The 15,807-nt window shown below is 45.5% G+C and overlaps 2 protein-coding genes across 2 annotated transcripts in view; both read right to left on the bottom strand.

Annotated features, from left to right (window-relative positions):
- Positions 1 to 85: 85 nt before the first annotated feature.
- LOC128310818 (hatching enzyme 1.2) lies at positions 86 to 2,391 on the bottom strand. The gene is made up of 3 exons (XM_053047545.1): positions 2,040 to 2,391; positions 1,520 to 1,956; positions 86 to 433 (listed from the first exon to the last, which is right to left on the bottom strand). Exons 1-3 carry the CDS (start codon positions 2,389 to 2,391, stop codon positions 86 to 88), a joined length of 1,137 nt encoding a protein of 378 aa, XP_052903505.1.
- A 4,210-nt stretch (positions 2,392 to 6,601) lies between these two features.
- Positions 6,602 to 15,807, bottom strand: part of LOC128307525 (ETS-like protein pointed) — an 82,685-nt gene continuing 73,479 nt past the window's right edge. The window contains exons 7-10 of the mRNA XM_053045404.1: positions 9,292 to 9,569; positions 8,293 to 9,204; positions 8,061 to 8,218; positions 6,602 to 7,990 (exon numbers count right to left, since the gene is read on the bottom strand). Coding sequence (XP_052901364.1) covers positions 7,927 to 7,990; positions 8,061 to 8,218; positions 8,293 to 9,204; positions 9,292 to 9,569 — 1,412 coding nt within the window. The 3' untranslated portion in view covers positions 6,602 to 7,926. The remainder of the gene's footprint in view (positions 7,991 to 8,060; positions 8,219 to 8,292; positions 9,205 to 9,291; positions 9,570 to 15,807) is intronic.

Below are 15,807 nucleotides of genomic sequence, written 5' to 3'. Positions count from 1 at the left end.
TGTGTTGTAACAATTTATTAAAATCATGTTCTGTCTAGAAACCGCTAGATACAGCCAGTTGTGAGCGTGCGTACTTCATCGTACTTTACTTCGTTGCGCTACTGTTCTTTGCCACGTTCACATCGTAAGGATAGTATCCAAAGCCAGGGCCAGGATAGGGTGCGTAGGGGAACATCGGACCTCCGATCGGTGGATAGTACGGATTGTAGGGACCTGGCCCTGATGGTGGAAAGTATGGATGGCCCCCACCTGGACTGGATGGGCGTGCCGGTCCGGACACTCCGGTACCAGGTAACATGCCAAACGAGGGGGGTCTAAGCAACGTTTGTCCATTTCCCTTGCTTCCCTCACAATCGTACATCTGGTTGAGCTTTTCCATGTCGTTCCACGAGAATCCATCCCGCTGTCCCATTTGAGCACCATTCAACGGTTTCTGGAATGGAAATTGTAGCGAAACAGTGAGTAACAAACATGCACAGAAAACGACCCTTAGACTCCTTCGCAAATTGTACAAGGCAGACAACGAAAGTGCGTATGAGATATGGTTAAGTTTTATTAAAGTAAAACATAGAAAAACAAATGCACGATTCCGTTTGTTCGCGATCGCTCATGCAATGAGGTAGACAGTTGGGAATGATTTTTCGCTACGCGAGTACTGCTGATCCACTTCTTTTGGAATGGTCCGATTTCATCGCCGGTGTGCCGCATCTAGTGCGTTGGCAGTAGTGTTGGAGTCTTCCTCGCCAAAGATGCCCCCAATCAGGTTCACAATTGCACCTGCAATATGTGCGCCGTTGCCGGGACGATTGTTGCCTGCCGGTCTGGAGGGACGTGTTGGTCGACCAGGTTTTTGCGCTTGGGACCCATTAGACGACCCACCCGTGCTTGTGCCAGCTGTCGACGAACCTGCCTTGCATCCATACATAGTGTTCAGTTTCTTCAAATCGCTGGAGGAGAACCTACTTCGCTGGCCCATTTGATTACCACCGGTACGCTAGAATGAGTTTCTCATAGATAGAAATATATGATCGGTATCGGTATGTGCGATTGTGCGAGTTGTGACTGGTGATGCACGAGGTCAACCAAATTAGATGAAGATAAGAAGAGGACGCAACATTGACGGAAGGATACAAGGCACAAGGTAATCAAGGCGAAAGTTCGTCAAGCGACTTTATTGGCATAATAAAATGGACACTCCAACTGGTATTTTCGAGCCGAAAGATCGGATGAAGGTGGTTGTTGTTAGTTCGGGATGGATGGGTGTGTGGTGTTCGATGTCCCGTGCCGAATGTGTGCGCTACTTGCACCCGTACATGAGATTAATCTTGGCGAGATCGCTCTTACTGAAATCGGTCCGTTGGCCCATGTCGCCAGTGAATGGTTTCTGCGTGTGAAAATGGGAAAATGTTTAAGCATGGTACGCGGTACGATTATGTGAATGGGCGGAGGGGCGTACTTGCTCGATAGTGTGCGATATGTGTGCGGGGCAAAAGGTTGTTCGCCTTCTGCCATCACTTACCGTTGCCTCGATCGTGGGTCTGCCGTTGGTGGAGAAAGCGCTCGCGGAGTAATGCATGATGCTGCCATAATCGTACGATACCCCGAAACTGTTGGTGGAACCCTTCTTCGCCTTTTCGAAGTTGTTTTTCGTATCGGGCTTGATGTTCTCGTACCGAATTTTCACCCAGGTGTCGCGATCTTCGCGGTTCTGCTCGTGCAGAAACCCGAGTGCATGCATCATCTCATGCATGACCGTGCCGACGAGGGTGGTGCAGCCGGGAATCTGCAGATTGACTGCCTGTTTGCCGCCGGTCATACCGACACTGGACCAGCAGCCACTGGCGGAACTCTCGAACGAAACGTAGTTGGTTTCGCCCATGCGAGGCACGAAACGGATGCACGTCTTCGCGTGATACTCATTGATCGCCTGCTCGATCAGCTGCATACCTTGGGCGTCTGCGAAAGGGGAGGGGACACGGAGACAGGGGGCAGTGAGACGGGATCGAGATACATCGCGGACACCGTACCACCGTACTTACCAAAGTTACCCGAAATCACAAACGGTACCACACCTTTCGGCCAACGCGCAGCCGTATTAGACAGACCGTTCCGCCCCTCCGGACGATCGATCAGAATGTCGCCCTGTACGTACGAACCCAGCTCCTCCACATTTCTGCTATCAGTGGATGGATCGTAGTTGGCCACCAATTTGCCCACCTCTTCGTCTGGTTCACCGTATAGCTCTGGTCCGAGATGGGACAAGTCTATCACTTCGCTCGATCCATCAATGCTATTGTCCTCGGTCTCGTCGTACAGGATAACGTTCGCTTGCGAATGCCCAACTGCAAGCCAACCGATCGCCAACACACACAGCAAAATCAATCTGGACATGGTGCCTACTCCTTGGAGTCCGAACTGAAAAACACACCTGTGTCGAAGGATCGAAGGTTCCGAAATCGTTCGTATTTGCCGGAGCTATTCCGATCGGCAGAGGGTTAGAACCGTAGAGCCGCAAAGTCGTACACTGATTAAACCCCTTCAGCCAGTTGTTCCCTATTTATATTGGGTCCCAATTCTCCTTCAACATTCCTGCTTCAGCACCACCGAAGGCCACAATGGCGGTTGGGGTTAGGTTTTCCGTCGTTGGCGTTATTCTACAGGTTGAATGCGGTGTTCTTGGCTCAGTTGGTTCTTTTATTGTTTTGCACACCATAGCACCGGCTTGTGCGTGTGTGTATGCGGTAGAATTTCTTTTTGCTTTTCGCCCCATGCGAGTGCGTGGGTAGTGAATCAAATTTACAGTCGTCGTATTTTTTCCTCTGCCGAAAAAAAGGTTCTAACGCGGGCACATCAGCAGGTCGGTTCTTGTGTTGGTGGTTCTGAGCCGTTCGGTATCGTTTGTGGGTTTGGTGTATATTTGTCACCCCTACCCCGCAACAAATCGCACATGTCTGTCCCAATGGCTGCACCATGACCGATAAGGCTAGCTCGCGACGCACTGGCTTGGCAATGGCTGAACATCGGCGGCGTGCGTGAAGGTGCTAATAATGGTTCTATCGATTCGTCGCTGTACGAATGCAGTATCGGTGAACGGAGTGTTGTGCACGGTGCGGTGGGTTGGGCGCACAATGCAGATGACCAGTCACCACCATCCGTTATGTTGCATGTTGCCTGCACCGTTCTATCTTGACCTTCACTTTCCGTGCCCGATCACCAGGTGCATTGGGCTAGATTCGATTTTGATGACCTCGCTGTGTACCAGTGACCCAGGCGGTCGTAGAGGCTGCTTGTTGGGTTGGCACGGGTTTTTATTTTCAAATCGGCAATGATGATATTTGATTTGACGCGCTGTTGTTGACATTTCGCGATGCAAGTCGGACGAGGCGCCGGGTGGTGTTGAAGAGTTCAAAAAAAAAATCCTACCCATGGGTTCAGGATTTTTCCATTGACCCCATTATTTTACGATTCGACTTAATTGCACAATGTGGACCGGAAGTAAAATGCGTCATGTTTGTGCAGAACATTTCGCCCATTACACCGGTAAGAAAGCATGTGCACTGGAACACACAGCGGAACACAGGGAACGGGCCGTACCGAACCGAAACGGAACAGGTTTGTGAGTTGATCGGTTAAATCATCTTTAGGGAAGTTGAACTTTTTTTCGCGGTTGGCCAAAAATACGCGTCCCACGAGATGGGTTATAGCCATGCGTTTTATCTGCCTTGTAGAACCTGCTTTCGTGCCAAAAGGTTAGTAATAGCTAGAGCCGTTGGATAAAACATTTACAGTCTGATTATGAAAGTGGTAACGAATTCGACGGCGATCATTGTTGTCAGTGATGTGTAAAAAAAGCTATTACCCAAACACAAACCCCGCTGCACTATCGGCCAGAACTAATGCCGTAAATGATGCAAATTGAATTAATTAACGCAACTCATTAACACCACCGGAAAGGGTGGAACTGAGGCGGGGGTGCCCCCGGCACTTTGAACTAGTTTTCTTTTCTATAAATTCTTCCGTTGTCTACGGTGCAAATAAATGGTAGTGCGAAAGTTTCAGTTCAATTGCACGTGTTGTGCAATGTGTGTGGAAACGGTTAGAAGTTCTTCTCCCAACACCAGCCGTAGAATTACAATGTATTGTATCTAATTTGTTCATTTTTTTTTTCAAATGTCTTTAGCTTTGTATGTTTTTTTTTTTGTATCCTATTGGTTCACAGATGAAGTTTCGTACCGTTTTAGTAGGAGGTGGTTATGCTTGAAGGTTTTAAAATTGTATTCTTATTTTTAGGGCATTTCAAATAACTGCGTGCGTGTTCAAATAACAATTGTGGTAATTTTTTGTAGCGAATTATTATAGATGATGCAGATAATTTACCTTCAGATTAATCCAAAAAAGATGCAGATCTGATCTGCATTTAAAAAAGACCATTTTTCAATGATAAGAGGTGCATAGTCTGCATAGACTACAAGTTCGTCTTGTAGTCATTCGCATAAAAGGTAGTTAAAAACTATCAGAGAGGAAACGAATAATCAATCATTGATCAAATCTTTAGATCAGATTGGATCCGGCACGGGTAAATAAAGTCAAATAATGTCAGAAATGGCAGGGGTTGCGCCAAGGACATGGTTTAGCTTGTCTACTTTTCAATCTAGCGCTAGAGAGAGCCATCGGAGATTCGGAGGTGGGAACTTCGGGGACCATCTTCTATCAATCAATCCAATCCAGATCCTGGCATACACTGATGACATAGTTCAAAATTTCACCACTTTCAATCCATTTCATATTCCTGTGATCTACTGCTGGGGTACATGGTGTGGTGTGATACTGGTGTATCTATTACATGTTGCTGTACAAAACGTTACGATTAATAGAGGCTCGATAATAGGCTTTTCTTTTTTCGTCATATATTTTTTCACCGGGACGCTATTGTTTCTACCTAGTTTTAGGCTTTATTCATGGGATTAATTCGTATATCTTCCAAAATTGGAAAGTGCTAACCTTTTTTTGTTGATTAAAATAATTCCAATCTACAGGATGCAAGTAATAACACCTTTAAAAACGATTCAAAAAGGAATGAAAGTCTCAGTCATTTCCCAAGTCTCAACTTGAGGCGCGTTCGCGTACATCATCACCATGCGTAAGGAGGCCATCATCTATCGTTGTAATGTTCACAAGATCGTCACAACTTTCTCGAACCAATCAATAGCACCCCGGATATCATTAAATACGAAAGCTAGAGAACCAAGACACTGTTTTGTTGTTGTTTCAAAGCGTGAGCACGATTCCTAATTGGGTGGTTTTCTTTCGAATGCGATGTTTAGGATTGCAACATATATTACACCGAGTCCACATGTAACGTGCGTATCGTGGAACGTGCAATCCAAATAATCTTTTAAATTGTTTTGAATAATGTTTTTTTATTATTATTTTCAATAATTACTTAACTCTCCTTACCACGAAATAAGGGTTTACTTTTGTTTTATATCTCTACACAGAGTTTTTCTGCACTAACGTGTTGCTGTATCTGTTTTTTTACATCAATTAATAATAATCTTCATTTGCGTTTGACGTTGCTTTCTTACTACCTTACTACCCACGTATGATCAGGGGTGCTTAAATTTTATGAAGCACATGTAATTAGATTAACTGCACACGACGAACACACACAAAGAGGTTCAAAAATTTGGCTCCAATCAGTTTGACCTAGTGCTGCTGGTGGTAGCACGCTACAACGCTACTCTTTCGCGAGCCTAACCCGTATGCAGCGTTCTGTTTTGGGGATCCACGATTATTCCGTGTTAATGTTCCTAAGTTTTACTCATGTGGTTTGCACAGTTAGGGAGAACGCTTATACTAAACAGCAAACTACAGCACAGTACAGTATGTCCCTTTCGTTTCGTTCGTTTTTGTGTGTGTGTATGATTTATTTCCAATCTGTAGCGTACAGACATGGACGCAAAGTTAACAGTCGAACATTGATCGCGTACCATACCACGTTAGTGGTCTTACACTGCTTCAAGATCTCACAACAAAAACTATAGGATGGGGAGGTATGGTTTTTTACTATAATTAGAACAAAAATGCAAAAGCCAAAAGAAAAAAAAAACACAAAAAGTTGTAAAACCGTAACTACACTGTCGAAATCTTTTTTTTTTATAAAAAAATCGAAAGAGGCACTCATTATCGAAGTAAAGTAAATACATAGATCGTAACCAGTAACACCTAGTTAATGGTAACGATGTACAAGCGACGTAATGTGTTACACATTACTAAAGGAATTTTAGTAGAGGTATTTAAAAACCGAATTTCATTATCAATCTTGCTCGCTGGTGGCCAATTTGTATTGCTGCATTACACTGTAACAGTTTTGCTGTTGCCGTTGTTCTGCCATAAATAACTTTTTAACGTAAGTTCACATTTCGTTCCGTGTGAATGGAAGGAGTAAATGGAAGTTAAATAATCTAAGCAGAAGGAAAGAAAAAAGAACAAAACAAACAAACAAAAAATGGGAAAAAACAAAAAAAAACCTTAAACGTAAGCAATGTATTGTTCCATTGGAACGGTAATGCAAGCACATTTTAAATTACAGTAACAGTAAGTAGATGCAGCGTAGATGTGCGCATGCGGCTGCACGTTCTAGACATTGACCGATCGGGTGCGATCCACGTTTGTTGTAGTAAACATTACCGAAAGAAAAGGGGGAAAATACATACATGTAATAAAAAATAAACTTATCTATACAAACTTATCACAAAGCTTCACGATTGCTCTACCTAAATCGCCATGTAATAATGAATCCTGTAAGTGCTCCCCTGTACGTTGCCTGTTTACGTCGTCCGATACGAATGCTCTTTTGGAAAGCAGCATCGATGATGGTCGAGTCCGAGCCAAGGGTATCTAATGTAACATAGATTGTCTAATGTAACATAGCACAGGTCATGTTATTGTACGTATGAAATGTATCGACCATTGGAACGCATTGCTCATGTTCAGGTGGTGTACATATGCTCCCGCTTTATATGTGCTTCGGTAGCAGATTTAAGTAGCTGTTTTGTAAGTTGTCTTATACTCCAACACGCCACCCCAGTATTCCACTTTGTTTTCTGCACTTGTTCTATTAGTCTTACTTATTTAACTCTTTTCCCTATTTATTTGCACTCAGCATACCATCGAACAGTTGTGTTCTTAGGATTTGGAAGCTTTCTGTGTTTGTTTGTAATATTTCCTGTACTAATCGTTACAATTGATTGTTGTTTTTTCGTTACAAAAAACAAAACTTTCTTTACACGACTGTTTGTTTAATGGTAAAAACAACATTTTTAATACTCTGTCCACTATGCATTCACGCGTATCAACACTCCAACCCACCCTTAATTGGAGCTAAATAAAGAGTGTGGAAATTAAGCACGAAAATCGGGACCGAGTTTGGAAAGAACTAAATAAGCATCAACGGTGTTATGCCGCCATCCGCCAACAACTGTTGGGGTCGCAATATCTAAACGTCGCGAATCGTCTTTTGGTGCGAGTTGACGAATGCATGCGAGACTAGAGCATGCACCAGTGTTATGTACAACAGTGCATTTTGTCTCTTAATGGAAGTATGGAACCGTTATCGTATTTGGTGGGAAATCTTTTGTCAATTTGTGTCTTCACTTGATCAGTCCGATTCGCGTGCTTTTTTGTGTTACCCGTTCATACGCATCTAGCTCCAGCAGCAGTTAGTTTAATTTCTCTTGGCCATGATGTGGTTTTAGAGAAGTATTTATCCCATTTTCCGACGGTGGCTCCAGAAGAGGGAGATCGAGTGAATGAGCAGCAACGCATGCTCGAAGTAGTACAAGCGAGGGATGAGTAGGGATCGCATAATCACATATCTCCTCCGCTCACAGCAAGGTTGTATTAGACCCGCCTTGTTTCACCAGTCTATTCATCGTCCTTTTTGTCAGGCTTGAGATCAACCATTTCGTGCACCTGTTTCGCTGAGTAGCTGTAATGAACGAAGGAAGGAAATGCGGAATAAGGATGTGAATTTGCCTGCATACGATAATGATGCTTACCCCAGCAATGTTTGAAGATCACATACAAATCGATACACGTATCGCTTGCCGGCCGTTTTGTGGATTATGTTCTTATCGTAGTAGTACCGGAGGCCACGGCTTAGCTTTTCATAGTTCATTTTTGGTTTGTTCTTTCGGACACCCCATCGCCGTGCGACCTGCAAGGGAAAGCGGAATAAGACGGAAGTTAGTGTTGGTCATTGAGATCGTCATTGACATTCACGACATTTACCTCATCGGGATCGGTAAGCTTGAATTCCCACTCATCTCCGGTCCAGGAGATGAAGCTCTGGCAGGTTTTGTCCGTGAGCAGTTCCAAAAGAAATTGCCACAGCTGGATTGGTCCGGAACCGGTAAAGCACGGTGCACCACCTTGCGCCCCGTACGTCCCTAGCATCGTCTTGTCGAAGCCCATCGTCGTCCCCATGTAAGCCGGATGCTGAAAGTCCAACAGTGGGTGGGGCGCACCGGCGTGCGGATGTTGCCCGGGATGGTGCAAGCTCCACGGATCTACTACGTGACCACCTAGCAGGTCTCCGTTGTTGTTGTTGCCACCTCCGTTACCGCCTCCGGGCCCACCACCTGGAGCTCCGTTGCCGGACGCGGCCGAGCTCTGAGGCGATGTCGTATTACTGGGAACAGTCTGGAACGGTGGAGTGTCGTACGGTGAACCATACTCCGGATATCCACTGTCCGTGTGATGAGCTGTCTGATGATGGCTGGCAGGATGATGGTGCGCATGGTGATGCGGATGATGATGGGGGTGGTGATGCTGATGTTGCTGCTGTTGTTGCTGTTGCTGCTGCTGCTGCTGCTGCTGCTGCTGCTGTTGTGGATGCTGCTGATGGTGCTGCTGCTGCGCATGTTGATTCCCAGATCCTCCCCCACCACCTCCACCTGTTCCTCCACCACCAGTGCTGCCAGCACTGCTGCTGTGGTGATGCGGCTGATGGTAGCGCCCACCTCGGCTAGTGTAGGGGCCCGATTTGTAGTGCGGCGGCATGTACTTCTGCTCCATCTGAATGGCTGAGTAAAACTCGGGACTGTTTTCGAGGTATCCGTGCGAGGACGTTTGTGTTTCGGGTGCCGGCAGCGAGTGGTATTGATCTTGCTCGTCGTAATGTGCCGGTACGACCCCATAGTTCTGCGCATAAGAAACGAAAAGGTCGATTAGGGCTGTTGTTGCGTGCGAACCGTAAGATAAGCAAGTGGTGCGCTGTGCGAAACTTACCGGCAGATCGTCAATGTTGATGAAACTGTTTGGCTCTTGCTCTTCCTTCATAGCACCGCCGCTGCCAGACTGCTGGTGATAGACGGAACTCGCTGCGCCGGATCCATTGCCCCCGCTGAGTGGACCTCTTGACCCGAGCGACGACAGGTAGGATGTCATGGACGATGTACTACTGCTGCCGTTGGTGCTACCATTCTGTACGTTACCCCCGCTGGACGATATTAGTGGTGGTGGTGGAGACCTTTCGCTGGCACTACGATCATGCACCGATCCATAGCCTGTGGAAAGAAAATCGGGAGAGAGAACCATTTGATTAGATGATCAAACGCATACAACCATCGGTACAATACAATGCGTCATTTTCGGTGTGGGCATATAGTAGAACGAACCCACCCAGCAGTAAAGATCATAAAGCAATCTCAGCCGCTTGCGATCATCGTTTTTGTTTAATTAAACAACCAGCTAAAGATGCAAACACGTGTGATTATAGCACGACGTAAAGGGTTTTTTTAATAACACTTCCGTTTCCGCTGCACCGTGCACGTGCACGAAAATATATTTTTTCCATACATTTCACAGCTGCGGTAAACGATTGGAGTAAGTACTGTGGAGGAAGGCGGCATTCAACGTTTGGAAGCCATGAAGAACCAAACAAATCATGTTTTTTGTGTCGTCTTCCTACGGGTTCTCCGCTGGTGAATACTGATTCGTTTGATCGACGGTGAAGGAAGCACTGCCATCATTGAACATTATAGGTCCTTTTGATGATCCTGTACTTCCTGTACAGCTCTGATCAATACGAGAAGTTTGGTGAAGAAATTAACGAACATGCTTAATTTTCCATTATCTGTGCATTGCATTGAAGTGAAATGAACCAGTAGTTGTCCCTTATTCGATGCATGCACAATAAAACAACCGTCATCATCAACTAACGTAATAATGTAGAAATAATCTCAAATTTCTACCGCGTAGAACAACAACTCCGAAGGAAGATAAACTAAGCACATGTAGACAAAACTATGTCTTATAGTTATTTATACCCCTCTGACACACACACACACACACACACACACAATAGCACCCACAAAAGAAGTGAATGCTTTTACGGGAAGTTTTGTTTCCGTTTCCGGACCAATCTCTTCGGAGGTGTGCCACCCCGGTTGCCGCAAGCGTGACTTTCTTTACCTACGGATGCGCGGTACCGGAGTACATCCATCGACTTGTCTATTCTTTGCTTTGCCACTGACACTAATTTGATATTCTTGGCATTTGTTTATTGATGTCGTTTTGATAGATCAACTAAGCCAGCTCTGCTTAGCTGAAGGAGCACGATGGGCCTCAGAACGCAATGACAAAGCCTCGGCAGGACGGAATGGTTGATCGTGGGGGATAGGAGGGGATCTATGCAAATATGAAAACGATCCTCAACGGGTCACCCTCTCTTGTTGATCGGCTACTTCATACATTCGTCGATGCGTTCCTTTCTGCCTTTCTTTATTAACATGTTCGCCTCGATCTTCACTGCACCGCGCGCTTGTGTGTTTATGTTAATGGGCGTTTAAGGTGCTTGAGTTGCGCCAAACAAGTATCGCAAAGAAGCAAACATCATCGCGTGTAACGACCACAAGAACGGTGGCACGTGCCGGATTCGGGGAAGAGATGCTTCACTTTCATCCGTACCTCACGCTGCACAGCATATATATTGCGACATAAGAAGGGATGCAGTGGTGGGGGATCGGGCAACGGGTCGCATGGTGCCAGCATGAAAATGTGTTAAAAATCGAATGCTATTCTTCGCCACGTTACGTTTATCTTTTCCAAACACGACGCAATGCAACACAAATAATCTAACCGATCGAGTGGCCTTTTCGGTTAATCCTCTCCGTCTAAGCGCATCCGGTGAAAGGTAAACTAACCGGAAATCAACAGGAAAACACACGGAAAACTACATCTAAAATTGAACTACAGCGACCTACCCGTGTCCAACCCGGTTTGCCACCAATACCCATATAACCGGAAACATCGATCGAATCGGATGTTTATTGACATCGTTGCACATTCTCGGGAAATTGGGTTCCGATCGGTGGAAGAAAAAGTGAATGGAAATTATGTTTATTTGCCGTCGTCGTGTTTCTTTGCTCATCAATCAACTTTCAAGTCCCAGCGCGCGTTCCAGCTCGGAACCATGGGCGGACTGGGTTGTCCAATCGTACAGGTGTTGATGTTTGGATGAACCGAATGAATGGAAAGGGCGTCCTGAATAAATATGCTGTCTCGGAAGACTATTCTAAACGGCCAGAATCATTCGAGAACCTTTTTCCCATCTTGTTTTCTCTAGCTTCAAACCGAAATTCAGCAACTACCTCAGCTTCCAGCCATGGACTGGGAATACTATTAGGCAGAGTTTGTTCCCGGGGCACACTCAACAAGTCGAAAGCCCCGTGAGGGCGGCGGTGGTAATACCGAACCAACAGTCTGAAGTGTTTACTGAGCATGCTTGTTTGCACTTGTTTTGTCTTTATGAATGGGAACGGATCCTCAAACGCCCGCACCGTGTTCGTGTTCGTTCATTCCAAAAAAGTTTGGTATTTAAAAAAAGAGATATTTTAGCGGTCATTTTGAATTAGTTTCCAGAAATGAAAATACTATGTTTTGGCAGCACTGCCAGTGACAGCGCAGGGGGACGCCCTCCCGATTTGCGAACTGGAGCCACGCCTACTGCGTCCGCCTTCGTTTGGAACACGGAAATTGCCGAAGCTGGCACGAAGCGAAAGATAGGCCGAATATGGGCCGAACAGCGGACCGAACAGCAAGATTGTTTAGTTCATCGAGGGGGTGTGAAGGGGAAGCAGAAGGAACGAGAAAGGGGGACCATTTTCGCCGCAACTCCCGGTTTCACGACGGCTTTGGATACTGTATCATTCCATCCCTTTCGTGCGCTGCACTACTGCTTATGCCTGTCTGCTTTTCTGAGGCTCGGAATTTCTTCCGCTGCTGTTAAACGCGGCGAAGAAGAGCGTGCGCGTGAGGATTATTCTAACATTAAATTACGATATTGATTTAAAATGGCATGGAAAAAAATATAATCGATCAAGCAACGATTGTTTAAACTGTTCGCAGGAAACTCATCGCAACGCAACTGTATGTGCATGAAGTGAAGTGTTGCACGGATTTGCACAGTGTCGTGCTACAGCAAAAGTGCATAAAATAGGCAAGTGGTGTAAATTGATGATACTGCCAGGACGTGTAAAGGATCTCCCAGAGCAAGAAGGCTGAAATTCTACGCGTACGAAGGGCGACGAAGAGTGCGTGTGTGTGTGGTTCTTCTGATAAATAAAACAATCATTACAATTGACGTACTAGAAAATGTGTATCAAATAAAATAAAAATTGTGCGTTTCTGATCACGTCCGAAAACAGCTGTGGTGGAATCGCGGAGCCGAGTACAAGGTGCACACACCCGGGGGAATTTATCGCACTAAACTAAAAAACAACAAAAACTAAAGCTAACCTTGATGGGGCCGAATATATCACACCAAGACCGTCAGTTGAACAATGTCGCAGCGCATTTTCTCAGGACTGAAGCGATTTGGCATTGGAAATCAAGTCTACCGCGTTTTGTGAATTCTAGCTAACGGCAAACGTCCTTGCCAATGCATATCTGAGAACAGATCCCATTCCCATTGTTGCTGAAAGCTTCAACTAATAAATAATGTTTTGGCTGACCTGTTTCTCCTTGAGGTAAAGACGGTGCCGCAGTAAGATCATTCGTACTTGATCCGATAAACACAAACTGCAAAACAGTCCAATGGTCCTATTTTTCACAAACCAACCACCACAGCGAATTATTGTGGTTGAATGTATTGAATGTTTATAGTTACAGTACCAGTTTTTTTTTTAATTTCCAGAACAAACTGCTCATTTCCAATTTTCGTTCAGTAAAAAAAAATACGCAATTGCATCGGAGACCATCTCTCGTGACATCGTTAATAGCTTTTTATAGTTTTTTGGGCCTTCACGGAAAGGTTTATCGAGGGGCATTTATGGCCTCGAAGATAGCATGCAAAGCGTATAATTAATAATTTTATCGCCCTTTTCTGAGCGATCAATTCCAGTTTCCTAGTTCCCACCCATCTGTACGCGTCACGCGTGCACATCAATGCGACGAGTGACATTCGTAATCGCATCTTCTCGCGCCAGCGTTAGCTGAGCCACCATTAGGGACGCACACTGCATTGCGGATCGCAAGTAGTGGTTAGCAGCTTCCTGGTTGCCTCCTGGTGGATCGGACCGAATTGCAAGCCTGCATCGGAACTGCACAAACTGCGCGCCGATGGTTTAAACACAAAACAGACATAAAATACGGCACGCCAGAAAGACACGGCGCGGCCAGCGACAACAACTGTAACTGCATCAGTGATAGAAAGCGAAAAAGGATGAATGAGCGGGCAGAGAGAGCAACTACAACAACAAAAAACACTCGAAGAGTGGTACGAGAGGACGAAAAACGACCAAACGTAAGGTGAAAACAATGAGAAAAAAGTTGCAAAAACGCACAAAAAAAACAAAAACAGGCAACAGAGAGCCCAGGATCATTAGTCGGTACCGTTTGTGTGTGGGAATTTTCTGCATCGAGGAGGCAGTTGCCTTTTGCAGTTTGCCCTATCCCTTTAGCTTCGTACGAGGTCGATCTGCGATCGATGCACACCTGTTGCACTTCCGTTCCATTCACCGGATCCATAACATCCGGACATGCGAAGAGGGTGCGCAGTGAAATGGCCGAGAATCGTGTGGTAGACACATGGGATGGAAAGGTAAAACTGGCAGAATTGAAGTCTCCTGTTGTGGTCGTATTGACCGCGAGGGAGCCAACCATCGGGGATCGGGGAAGATGGCTGTTGCAGTAGCGCAGGAACGCTGATTCCATGGGGACACTTTTTTTGCGACATTGTGATGCGTAAAGAACCGGACCAAACATGATCAATGTCGAGGAAACTATAACCCAAACCCGTTATGCTGCTTCGATCGTTTCGTGTTGGAAATACAGCTTAAAGGGCACAGAGCCCTTCGGCCCGTGGGAGGAAGTTAAAGGATTCCACCTCAAAAATGCTCAACTTGAAAATCAATATCCTGTCAACGAAATCGATAGAATTGCATCTCAGCCCAAGCCAATCTCTTTACTTCCTTGCAAAGTTTCTGAGACATCGCGGGGAGCTCGTTTCGTCGATTGCGTGCACCAAAATGAAGCGAAACAATTGTCACCAAAAAGGCGAGAAGCTGAAAATCGCCGCTTCCGAGGCAGCGAAGACAGCGAAAAGCCCTAGGAGCTGCACCTTGTAAATCGAAAAGATCACCAGCACATCGCACCAAGCACCGGAGATGAAATACAAATTTGCCTTCCCAATGGGAATACCTGAAAAGAAGCGTTCAAGAGCGTCTTTTACCCATTCTTTAACGGTCGTCACCTTTTGGACGCGTTATTTTCATTCGCTCGCCTCATAGCCGGGGGATAAAACCGATGCTCTCCCGTTGCGCCGCGAGCCCCCGGGTCGTGGAAACCGGGGAGTGACAAGATGTCGCGTCGGAAATTACACCGGAAACCGGAATTCAGCGGAATGAGGGCAGTGACACGCAACGCTACGCTAAACGTGCATTTTCCACTTCTCCATTCACTAACCCTTTGCACAAAGTCCTGTTGGCTAAGGTTAACAATCTTGCTCTTACGTTACATTTTTACATTCTTCGACGATTTTACTGCAAGAATACTGTTGAAGGACGACACATTGAGGTGCAAAACATTAGTGTTGCGCATTGTTTGACGTGTACGCACCAAAACGGTTGTCTTCGAACATTGTTACATCATACAGCTGTCGTGCAACAGTGCTACTGATGGAACTGACTTTTATGTGACTGTGCTAAAAACTTAATTGCAACACACTGACCGTTCGTGTTTTCCTCAATGATCCAATTTTTAAAAACTCGCATCACTCAAATATGCTGACATTGAACGAATTACCTTCTTATCTTTAAACTTTGCTTCGAAACCGACGATGATCGCCAATGACACCGTGATCAGACAGGCAGAAAAGTTATGGATTTTTTCGTAAATTGGTCAGCGGGGGGGTTGCTGTGAATTGTTGCACTTGACTGCCGTTATAAAACGATCGGCGTTGTGTGAGGTCAACTCTCATTTATAGTACGAAAAGGAAGAGGAGAAAAACGCTCCTACACACTACAAAAAACAACAACAACATTACACAACTCATGACTTTATCGCATATTGAGCAGTTTTGGACGAACGGTGATCATGGAGCCGTGTTTGTTTTTGTTTTATTTCGTCATTTCAATTTTTGCAAGCCTGCAATGTGTATGAAATCCCTACCAGAGGCAGCAGCAGCAATGGGCAATGCTAACACTAGCTGACCTTTGACTAATACGTCTCAAGTGAGGATCATCTCCACTTGCTCGCGTAACAGAAAGGTGCGTATGTCTGTGTGTAAAAATGAATTGATTACAG

Source organism: Anopheles moucheti, chromosome 2, assembly GCF_943734755.1.
Source record: "Anopheles moucheti chromosome 2, idAnoMoucSN_F20_07, whole genome shotgun sequence".
NCBI lineage: Eukaryota > Metazoa > Arthropoda > Insecta > Diptera > Culicidae > Anopheles > Anopheles moucheti.
The sequence above is the reverse complement of the archived record's forward strand: the minus strand, read 5'-3'. Positions and strand labels throughout refer to the sequence as shown.